The sequence below is a fragment of the Chaetodon trifascialis genome, chromosome 14, assembly GCF_039877785.1.
Source record: "Chaetodon trifascialis isolate fChaTrf1 chromosome 14, fChaTrf1.hap1, whole genome shotgun sequence".
Lineage (NCBI taxonomy): Eukaryota > Metazoa > Chordata > Actinopteri > Chaetodontiformes > Chaetodontidae > Chaetodon > Chaetodon trifascialis.
Window position 1 is genome coordinate 19,881,992 of NC_092069.1, and position 12,342 is coordinate 19,894,333.

The 12,342-nt window shown below is 44.1% G+C and overlaps 1 gene segment (V, D, J or C); it reads right to left on the minus strand.

Moving 5' to 3' along the window:
- Positions 1–1,052: 1,052 nt before the first annotated feature.
- On the minus strand, positions 1,053–2,652 carry LOC139341865 (Ig kappa chain V region 3547-like). The segment is given in 2 exon segments: positions 1,053–1,363; positions 2,625–2,652. Coding segments are annotated over 2 exon segments (339 nt in total).
- Positions 2,653–12,342: the final 9,690 nt, after the last annotated feature.

Sequence of the window (12,342 nt, forward strand, 5' to 3'; positions counted from 1 at the left end):
GTTATTGAAATGGGAAAAATATATGAGTGTGAATGTGTAGTTTTTGCTTGGTGAGGTTACTGTCAGCTCTGTGTTCAGTGCTCTGTGTCAGAGTCTCTTCCTCTTCAGCAGCTGCAGTCGCTTCCTGCTGTAACAGCTCAGTGTCTCTGCAGTCTGACTGAGGGAGGTTTTTGTACAGCTACAAATCACTGTGTGAACACATCAGCACTGTTTATTTCATGGTAACTCTGACAGTAATAAACTGCTGCATCTTCAGTCTGAACTCCACTGATGGTCAAAGTGAAGTCGGAGCTGCTTCCACTGCCACTAAACCGAGCTGGTGTTCCTGAATGTCGTGTGCTTACATATTCAATTAGGAGCTTTGGAGGCTGCTCAGATTTCTGTTGATACCAGTGCATATACTCATTTCCAAGAATGTCTCTATAAACAGGTTCGCTGGTTTTACAGGTGAGAGCGACAGTGGATCCTGCAGTTGGTGTCACTACTGGAGGCTGAGTCACAGTCACCTGACTGCTGCATCCTGCAGACAAAAACAAATCATTCATTTATCAGCACAAAGAAAAATGCTGATAAGTCCTGCAGTCCTGCAGTGTGGAACTCACAGGACTATAAACCTTCTCAGTTCACTGGAGGATCAGCTGACCATGCAAAGCCTCCTCTGTATGGAAATCATCTCTCTGCTCTCAACACACTCAAGGCAACGTGGATTAAATTGTTTGAATGTAGCTGTAAAAGCAGATGTTTTATGCTTCTTAATATAAAACTGTTAGTCTTATTCCTGTTGAATGTTTGTGGCAATCAGTGATTATTTTCTAACAACTGTTTTGTTGTTGAAGTTTAATTCAGCATTTTAACTTAAAGCAGCATTTTAGAAACTGTCTGTGAGCTTGTTTCAGTTTTATTTAGATTCATTGTGGTTCTGCTTGATGACTCTTGTGTTGTGTTCACTGGACCAGTTATCCTCATCATCAGTCTCTTCATCGACCCTCTGCACCAGCAGCAGGCCGTTTTCTCTTCAGTCAAACTGAAGGAGGTTTTTGTACGGCTCTGAATCACTGTGTGAACACTCCACTACCATGGTAGCCAAGACAGTAGTAATCTCCAGCATCTTCAACCTGAACACCACTGATGGTCAGAGTGTAGTGAGAACCAGATCTACTGCCACTGAATCGAGACGGAGTTCCCGAGAAGCGACTTGAGGCATCATATATGAGAAGTTTGGGAACCTGTCCAGGTTTCTGAAGGTACCAACTGAGATCATCATCAATGTCTGAACTCCCTGTGGCGCTGATGGTCACAGTCCCTCCAAGACTAACAGACTTGAATTTGTCAGTCTGAGTCAGAAACTTGTTGGCAGAAGACTCTGAAATGGGGAAAGAAAAACATGTTTAAAGGCATCTGAAGCAGCAGCTCAGGTTTTAAAAGAAGACAACAACAAACATGTTCAAAGCAAAAGTGAAGACGAGAGAAGTGACTGAATTTACTCTGAACATGTTGAAAATCTCTCACCCTGACTCAGAAAACCCAACATGACAATCAGAGTTATTGGCAACATCATCCTGATGCAGTTTTCAGTGTGAGTGCATGAAAACAGTTCAGACTCTCTGTGACACAAGAACTTAAAGTGTGAGGAGCAGTGATGCATCAAAGTCATGCAAATATAGTGAAGAAGGCAAACACACACCTGTTCATGTGAAACAGACACAGCAGAGGTGAGGTGGAGCCACACTTCATCATCTTGACCATCATTCAGCCTTTTATTCAGACGAGGTCGCTTCCAAAGTTTGGAATTCAGGACTTTTTAAATTGTTTCTCTTTATTGTCAACATTCCTGTTTTACGTTTATCTTGTTCCACATGACTTTGGTTTCATTCACAGACAAATGGCGTCCCCTGCTGGCAAGCTGCATCAGTTCATCATCTTGACGATCATTCAGACATTAAAGGTCTTGTCTCTTGTCTGTCTGTCACTTGTCAGTCAAGTCTGTGTCTGTGTTGCTGCAGGGCGTGGCTGGCAGGTTGGGCTCGGCCTCTTGAACACGCCTGCGGCAATCAATCAATCAAAACTCACCTGCTCACTCAGTATATAAGCACCAGGGTTTCAATAAATACTCATCGTATTGTCTGCTTTGCTTCGTGGTAACGACCAGACCTAAACATCTTGTTCAGTACTCTTATCAGTCTTTTGTCTTGCCTGTCCATCTGCCTTTCTGACTGTTTTTGTCCTGTTTGTGCTCAGCTGCCTGGCCCTCACCTGTTATCATCCATGCCCTGTCTGTCTGTCTACTCTCACAGAGAACTTGGACCTGTCAGCGCTCAAGCTCAGTACAACCGACTCTGCCTCATCTGAACTCAGTCTTTGCTTATTTTCATGAAACTGTTAAAACTGTTTGCTGCCACTCTGCCTCTCATCTGCTCACCTACTCAGCCAGCACTCTTCAACATTCAACCACGCCCACCTGTTCAATCACCTGACGCACACCTGGGACTCATCACCAATCAGTACAATACTTAAGCCGCTCTCTTCCACTCACTCATTGCCAGATTGTTCTTCCCCTTCATGTAAGACTCTCCAGCATTGTTCTTTGCATTGCTTTCCTGGTATTGACCTCACCTGTCCCTCACCTTGCCTGTCCTCCACATCCCTGGTCATCACCTTTGCTTTGTGTCTCTGACTACGTCTCCAGCCTTGACCGTTTTGGATTCAAGATTCAGTGGAACTGTTTGTTGTTTGCTTTGCCAAACATTTCCTGGATCTGTTGTTCACAAACATAATATGTTTACAATCTATGAGGAATCTATGAATCCATGAAGAAAGTGGATGTGGGAGGACATCAAGGAATTTTCAGGTGTCACAAAACAGATAAAAGCTGAGCCACATGACCAACCTCCTCTCCACCATGGAGACCTGGAAAGAGGACAGACTCAGAGACGGAGAGAGAGACAAGAGGACAGACTGAAGCTCCTGGAGGATGAAGATCTGAACTTAATTAACTGATGTGACACCACACATGTGACAGGAGAGACAGTCAGATCAGAAACCTCCATCCTGCATGAGAGAATCCAGTCCAGGATGTTACCGCTGCAGTGAGCAGGTTCATGTCCGAGCTGAGTGAAACCAAAAGCATCAAGAAGAGCCAGAAAGGCTTTACTGAGAGCTTCAGAGGCCTCATTCAGCTGAACACTGAAATCACCAAAGACTCGAATCTGCTTTCTTCCCTTGCCTGCTTACCTGCCTTCCTGACTCTTGATTTTCCTATTTTTCACGTGCTCAGGTGCATTACACTCACCTGTCTCTGAAATGGAAATGCAAGAGATGCTGATGATCACAGTTTTTGAAATAGGAAAAATGTATGATATAAATGTGTAGTTTGTGCTTGGTGAGGTTACTGTCAGCTCTGTGTTCAGTGCTCTGTGTCAGAGTCTCTTCCTCTTCAGCAGCTGCAGTCGCTTCCTGCTGTAACAGCTCAGTGTCTCTGCAGTCTGACTGAGGGAGGTTTTTGTACAGCTTCAAATCACTGTGTGAACACTCCACCACTGTGGTAACTCTGACAGTAATAAACTGCTGCATCTTCAGTCTGAACTCCACTGATGGTCAAAGTGAAGTCAGAGCTGCTTCCACTGCCACTAAACCGAGCTGGTGTTCCTGAATGTCGTGTGCTTACAAATCCTATTAGGAGCTTTGGAGGCTGCCCAGATTTCTGTTGATACCAGTGCATACACTCATCATCATCACTGTCTCTATAAACAGGTTTGCTGGTTTTACAGGTGAGAGTGACAGTGGATCCTGCAGTCGGTGTCACTACTGGAGGCTGAGTCACAGTCACCTGACCGCTGCATCCTGCAGACAAAAACAAATCATTCATTTATCAGCACAAAGAAATGAGAGAAAAGGCAGCACATCATGTTTGAAATGTTGCTGAGAGAATCAACCTGTGAAACAGCAGCAGGCCAGCGTCCAGATGAGGATGGTGATGAGAGTCATGGTGCTTGTGCCTTCTGCTGTGTTGACTGACAGATGTGAGTCCTGCAGTGTTGAACTCACAGGACTATAAACCTTCTCAGTTCACTGGAGGATCAGCTGACCATGCAAAGCCTCCTCTCTATGGAAATCATCTCTCTGCTCTCAACACACTCAAGGCAACGTGGATTTGAATCTTTTGAATGTAGCTGTAAAAGCAGATTTTTATGTTTCATAAAATAAAACTGTTAGTGTTCATACTGGTGAATGTTTGTGGCAATCAGTGATTATTTTCTAACAACTGTTTTGTTGTTGAAATTTAATTCTGCATATTTAACTTAAAGCAGCACTTTCGAAACTGTCTCTGAGTTTTCAGTTTTATTTGGATTCACTGAGTTTGCTTCGCCAAACATTTCCTGGATCTGTTGTTCACTCTGCACAGAGCAACAAGTGTGCCTCAGCTAAGACTCTCAGAGACGTCAGGTAGCGCTCCTCTTGGATTCATAACCAGCCTGTTACATTTTAATGGATTAAACAAGGAAGAAACCTCAGGAGGGGCAACAAAGGAGGGTCCCTCTCACAGGACCATCAGAAATGCCAGAGATGTCAAGTGCAGAGAAGAGACCAAGAGACTTAAATTACAGTGCAGACAATCAGGGTGACAAATTAGACTGTAAACATACATGAAGAATGTAGATCTGGGAGGACATCAAGTAACTTTCAAGTGATGAAGACCATGGAGCAGCTGCTGCTACACCACCTGAGGCCACAGGTGCACCACGCCCTTGACCCTCTGCAGTTTGCTTACCAAGAGAAGGTGGGAGTGGAGGATGTCATTGTCTACTTGCTACACCGATCCCTCTTCCACCTGGACAGGGGCAACAGTGCGGTGAGGATTACTTATCTGGACTTCTCCAGTGCCTTCAACACCATCCAGCCTCTGCTCCTCAGAGATAAACTGACAGAGATGGGAGCAGACTCACACTTTGTGGTCTGGATTACAGACTATCTGACAGGCAGACCTCAGTACTGTATGTGGGGGACTGCAGATCTTACACCGTGGTTTGCAGTACAGGAGCACCGCAGGGGACCGTGCTCTCTCCTGTCCTGTTCACCCTGTACACATCTGACTTCCAATACAACTCAGAGTCCTGCCACGTGCAAAAGTTCGCAGACGACACTGCTGTCGTGGGCTGTATCAGGAGTGGACAGGAGGAGGAGTACAGGACGCTGATCCAGGACTTTGTCACATGGCACGACTCCAACCACCTGCACCTCAACACCACCAAGACCAGGGAGATGTTGGTGGACGTCAGGAGACCCAGGCCTCATCCGGAGCCTGTGACCATCAAAGGGGACTGTGTGGAGATTACCTGGGAGTGCAGCTCTGGACTGCCAACACAGATGCTCTGTGCAGCAGTGTGCTGGGGAGACAGCATCAAAAAGAGGGACGCTGGACAAACTGGTGAGGAAGGCGGGCTCTGTGGTGGGCACAGAGCTGGACATCCCAACATCTGTGGCAGAGCGACGGGCGCTGAGCAGGCTCCTGTCAATCATGGACAATCCACTGCATCCGCTGCACAGCGTCATCTTCAGGCAGAGGAGCAGCTTCAGTGACAGGCTGCTGTCACTGTCCTGCTGCACTGACACACTGAGGAAGTCGTTTCTCCCCCATGCCATGCAGCTCTTTAACTCCTCTCAGGGAACGTTAAACATTAATGTCAACGTTCCTCAATGTTCTGACTGGAATCTGTACAACACTCTGTTCAACATGCACCTTCACTTGCATTGTGTTTCCACTGGACATCTGAACTCTGGACATCTCATTTAAGCTCATTTGAACACTTGACCTTTAAACTTGCATTCTGTTGCACTTGACATCTTCACTTTTAATCCTGTTTGCATTGGACATGTGGACATTTTCACCTTTAACTTTTAATTCTTGGCTTGCTGTGCTTTTAGATTATTTTTTAGATGCCTTTTACTTAAAATTTCTGGAATATGCTGGAACTTGTGAATTTCTCTTGGGGATGAATAAAGTATCGATCTATCGGTCGATCGATCTGTTTATCTTTCAGGAGTCAGCAAACATAAAAGCTGAGCCGCATGACCTACCTCATCTCCACCATGGAGACCTGGAACGAGGCTCGTACTCAGAGGGAGAGAGAGACAAGAGGACAGACTGAAGCTCCTGGAGGATGAAGATCTGAACTTAATTAACTGATGTGACACCACATATGTGACAGGAGAGACAGTCAGATCAGAAACCTCCATCCTGCATGAGAGAATCCAGTCCAGGATGTTACCGCTGCAGTGAGCAGGTTCATGTCCGAGCTGAGTGAAACCAAAAGCATCAAGAAGAGCCAGAAAGGCTTTACTGAGAGCTTCAGAGGCCTCATTCAGCTGAACACTGAAATCACCAAAGACTCAAATCTCATTTCTTCTCTTGCCTGCTTGCCTGCCTTCCTGACTCTTGATTTTCCTGTTTTTCGTGTGCTCAGGTGCGTTACGCTTACCTGTCTCCGTAATGGAAATGCAAGAGATACTGATGATCACAGTTATTGAAATGGGAAAAATATATGAGTGTGAATGTGTAGTTTTTGCTTGGTGAGGTTACTGTCAGCTCTGTGTTCAGTGCTCTGTGTCAGAGTCTCTTCCTCTTCAGCAGCTGCAGTCGCTTCCTGCTGTAACAGCTCAGTGTCTCTGCAGTCTGACTGAGGGAGGTTTTTGTACAGCTACAAATCACTGTGTGAACACATCAGCACTGTTTATTTCATGGTAACTCTGACAGTAATAAACTGCTGCATCTTCAGTCTGAACTCCACTGATGGTCAAAGTGAAGTCGGAGCTGCTTCCACTGCCACTAAACCGAGCTGGTGATCCCGAAATTAGTGTGCTTACATATTTAATTAGGAGCTTTGGAGGCTGCCCAGATTTCTGTTGATACCAGAACATAGCCTCATCTCCATCATCGTATGTATAAACAGGTTTGCTGGTTTTACAGGTGAGAGTGACAGTGGATCCTGCAGTCGGTGTCACTACTGGAGGCTGAGTCACAGTCACCTGACCGCTGCATCCTGCAGACAAAAACAAATCATTCATTTATCAGCACAAAGAAATGAGAGAAAAGGCAGCACATCATGTTTGAAATGTTGCTGAGAGAATCAACCTGTGAAACAGCAGCAGGCCAGCGTCCAGATGAGGATGGTGATGAGAGTCATGCTGCTTGTGCTTTCTGCTGTGTTGACTGACAGATGTGAGTCCTGCAGTGTTGAACTCACAGGACTATAAACCTTCTCAGTTCACTGGAGGATCAGCTGACCATGCAAAGCCTCCTCTCTATGGAAATCATCTCTCTGCTCTCAACACACTCAAGGCAACGTGGGACACAAAATCAGGAGAAATACTGTTTGGATTGACACCATCTATGATCTTAATGGAACACAAGGAAATATTTATATTACAAGTGCAGTTGAGGATTTAAGGACAAGTTTGTGTCCACTGTGGTTGGTATGATGTGTCTGTTTGTCTGCCTTTCATTTACTGACAGGGTTCACTGCAGATAAATAATGTCATTCACTTCTGCTTATTGTGAGTTTGTAAATGATCAGAATTAAAAAGCATCATGTTCATTGAACCAAGAATCAACTGATAGAAAACTGTGAAAAAAAATGACTTTATTACAAGAAGACTGTCATCGTTTGTCTGTCAGGTGCAGAAAACTTAAGAAAAATGAAAGAAATAACCTTCATTTATACAATAATTTCAATCCAGATCACTTAAAATACTTTGCAGATTCAGAAAAATATGATTTTATTTTTGTCAGAGACTTTTTTCAGTGTGTAGATGCTTGTTGACAGTGCAGGAGGTTTTTGTACGGCCACTTCATCAGTTTGTATCACTGTGGTTGACTTTTGGTGGAGGAACCAAACTCATCATTGACTGTAAGTATCACAGATTTATCATTTCTACAACATGAAAGATCAAACCTATTGTGTAAAATGAGCTAATTTAATGAGAAATTATTGAAGGAGTTTCAAATGTGTGTATTTATTGTTATTTATCAAACTTGGCTGAAATCGCAATTTGGCTTTCATTGTGCAAAGATTAATTTTATTATTGTGTTTCTGATAATATTAAGGTTAAATATGCCAAATAAGTTACATTTTCTCATATTTTATTTTCAGTTTAGTTTTTATTAGACAAAATGTTCTTGTGGAATTGGTCTGAGGAAAAGTTTAATGCTAAAAAATAACATCAGATTTCTGATTTTTACATTCAAACAGTTATTAAAATGAAATCTGTTTATAAAGCAAATAAGAGAGTTTATATGTACATGCAGTCCAGCTGTAGTTTGTGTTCACAGTTCGTTAGTTTAAAGTGGTGAAAAGGAAGTGAAACAGACAGATGACAAAGTCTTTAACTGGATTCAGACATTACATTTTGAAAAACAACAAAATCATTGAATTCATGAATTATTTACTGTCAAACATTATAAATTAGACATGAAGATTAAATTTCATGATCATTATTCTAAATATTTCTTTATATTTACACTCATGTTGCATATGATTGTCTAATTCTGAGTGATTTGTGACGAGTGCCTCAGTCGAAGATTCATCAGTTTAAATGTCAAAATGAGATCAAGTTTGAGCATTTAGTTTTATTTGTTAGCGCCTCATTTGGTCCCATCTGTCACCTCCTCTCCTCTGTCTGATCACAGTATGGTGCACACAGCTCATCCACAGTCGTGTTAACCTCTGTCATGTATGCTCAGTGTGTGGTGTTGAGCTGTGTGTCCTACAGTGGGAGTTAATCTGCTCCTCGTGTGTCTCTGCTCTCCCCTCCAGCTGGCTCCACGGTCAGGCCCTCGGTCTCTCTGCTTCCCCCCTCCTCTGAGCAGCTCTCCGGGGGCTCGGCCACGCTGGCCTGCCTGCTGAGCGGCTACTCTCCTCAGGGAGCCGTGGTGAGCTGGGAGGTGGACGGTACGCAGGTGACAGAGGGGGTCCTGAGCAGCTCCGAGGAGGAGAAGAGCGGACGCTACAGCAGCAGCAGCACCCTGAGCCTGAGCAAGGAGCGCTGGATGGAAGGAGAGCTGTACTCCTGCAAGGTCCTCCATAAGGGCCACAGCCAGACCCAGTCCCTCCACAGGAGCCAGTGTGAGGCCTAGAGGGGCCCAGGACAGGAGCTCTGTGTGTGGGCAGGAGGAACACACCTGCTGCTCTCATTAATATGACTTTTAATGTTTGCAGAGGAAACTAAAGCTTTGTGTGACAGAGAACAACACTGCTGTAAAGTGTTGGACAACAACGACTTAGAGAGAAATGTGTGTAGCTCAGCAGCTGGATGTGAGTGTGCTTCATAACTGTCATGTTGATGGTTGATGTTTGTGCTAATAAAGCTTGAAGTGATGAACAACTTGATGAAGTGTTTGGTCTTTTATCTCATGAAGAGCAGCAAGAAATTAAATGCTTTTATAACTTCAGCTGATTCGCTCTTGGACCTGTCCCCCCTGGCCTGACCGTCTGCTCAAATGATTGGATCTCTCACATTTGTCTGTGTTACTCTGTTGGAAAGATCATTGAACTGATTCAGCTCTTCATCATCTCCCACCTCTTTCTCTGAGTCACAGTGTTTGGGTCTGTTTCTTCATAAAAACCTCACAACTTCAGTGATTGTACAGGTTCAACAAACAAAATGCAACATGTGCGTCTCTGAGCTTTAGTGGTGATGTTCAGCTGATTTTTGTACCTTTGGATGGAGCCAGGCTCGATGGTTACCAAGACTCCAGTCATCACACAGAGCTAAGCTAAGCGGCCACTGGCTGTAGTCTCATGTTTGATGGTCAGCGATGAGAGTGGCATCAGTCAGCAAAAATATGAACAACCTCTGACAAAGATAAATGTGTTTGTTCAAAGGAATAAATGACATGTTCAGAGTTATGTGGATTACGGTGTCAGTGGAAAGTGATGGAAAAACAAATGATACTAATGTGTGGAAAATAAACATGAGATGTTGATGATCATCACAATGTTAGTTTCACAGGTACTGACATGGAAAAAAACTATGTAAAAATATAAAACACAAATATATGAGTGTGAATGTGTAGTTTGTGCTTGGTGAGGTTACTATCAGCTCTGTGTTCAGTGCTCTGTGTCAGAGTCTCTTCCTCTTCAGCAGCTGCAGTCGCTTCCTGCTGTAACAGCTCAGTGTCTCTGCAGTCTGACTGAGGGAGGTTTTTGTACAGCTACAAATCACTGTGTGAACACTGGATCACTGTGGTAACTCTGACAGTAATAAACTGCTGCATCCTCAGTCTGAACTCCACTGATGGTCAAAGTGAAGTCAGAGCTGCTTCCACTGCCACTAAACCGAGCTGGTGTTCCCGAAATTAGTGTGCTTACATATTTAATTAGGAGCTTTGGAGGCTGTCCAGATTTCTGTTGATACCAGTACATAGCCTCATTTCCATCACTGAGTCTATAAACAGGTTTGCTGGTTTTATAGGTGAGAGTGACAGTGGATCCTGCAGTCGATGTCACTACTGGAGGCTGAGTCACAGTCACCTGACCGCTGCATCCTGCAGACAAAAACAAATCATTCATTTATCAGCACAAAGAAATGAGAGAAAAGGCAGCACATCATGTTTGAAATGTTGCTGAGAGAATCAACCTGTGAAACAGCAGCAGGCCAGCGTCCAGATGAGGATGGTGATGAGAGTCATGCTGCTTGTGCTTTCTGCTGTGTTGACTGACAGATGTGAGTCCTGCAGTGTTGAACTCACAGGACTATAAACCTTCTCAGTTCACTGGAGGATCAGCTGACCATGCAAAGCCTCCTCTCTATGGAAATCATCTCTCTGCTCTCAACACACTCAAGGCAACGTGGATTTGAATCTTTTGAATGTAGCTGTAAAAGTACATTTTTATGCTTCGTAAAATAAAACTGTTAGTGTTAATACTGTTGAATGTTTGTGGCAATCAGTGATTATTTTCTAACAATTGTTTTGTTGCAGAAATTTAATTCTGCATATTCAACTTAAAGCATCATTTTAGAGACTCTGTGAGTTTGTCTCAGTTTTATTTAAATTCATTGTGGTTCTGCTTGATGACTCTTGTGTTGTGTTCATTGGACCAGTTATCCTCATCATCAGTCTCTTCATCAACCCTCTGCACCTGCAGCAGGCCGTTTTCACTTCAGTCAAACTGAAGGAGGTTTTTGTCTGGATCTGAATCACTGTGTGAACACTCCACCACCATGGGCACCAAGACAGTAGTAATCTCCAGCATCTTCAGCCTGAACACCACTGATGGTCAGAGTGTAGTGAGAACCAGAACTACTGCCACTGAATCGAGACGGAGTTCCTGAGAAGTGAGTTGATGTATAGTATATAAGAGGCTTGGGAGTCTGTCCAGGTTTCTGAAGGTACCAACTGAGAGTATTACCAATATCTTAACTCCCTGTGGTGCTGATGGTCACAGTCCCTCCAAGACTAACAGACTTGGATTTGTCAGTCTGAGTCAGAAACTTGTTGGCAGGTTGGCTGGGTGATCTTCCTCACACTCTCTTTCTTATCTGATTATAACACCTCTCTCTCTCACCTTTGTATGCACAAAGTGAGGGTCGGCTCCTTGAATATTAATGGTGGGAGGGATGTACAGAAGAGGGCAGTGGTTTCAGGAACAATTTCACACAAAAGATTAGATATTGTCTTCCTGCAGGAGACACACAGTGACAGGACAGACTGGGGTTTGTGGCAGAAGGGCCAGCATTTTCTGTCTCATGGGTCAAACATTTCAGCAGGTGTAGCAACTCTATTTTCTCCAGGGCTTCATGTCAGCATCACCTCCACCATGGAGATCCAGGAAGGCAGGGCTTTCGTGGTCAGGGCAAAAACGCAGGACATTTCTTTCTGCTTCATAAACATCTACACTCGGTTCAGACAGGCTGGAGCTGTTTCAGAAATTACATGATTTCTAAAAGCAGTGTGATCAGGGTGAGTGTGTAGTGATGGGAAGCGACTGGAACTCCACCAGTTTACATTAGACAGGACAGGAGAGGAACCTCATTTACAGTCAGCCAGATCTTTGTCACGTATCACCTCAGAGTCCGGGGTGGTAGATGTGTGGAGGGTCAAACATCTAAAGGACAAGCAGTTCATATGGGTCAAAGTTTCAGATGGTAGGGTAAGTGCAGCCAGACTGGACACAGTTTATATATCCCAGCTGTTCATCAACAGACTGTTGAGCAGCAACATCTACCCCGTAGGCTTCACCAATCATCACCCTGTGACTTCAGACATCCACATATCATCAACCACTAAGAGCAGCTCATACTGGCACTTTAACATCAGGTTGCTTCTGGACAACACTTTCTGTCAGA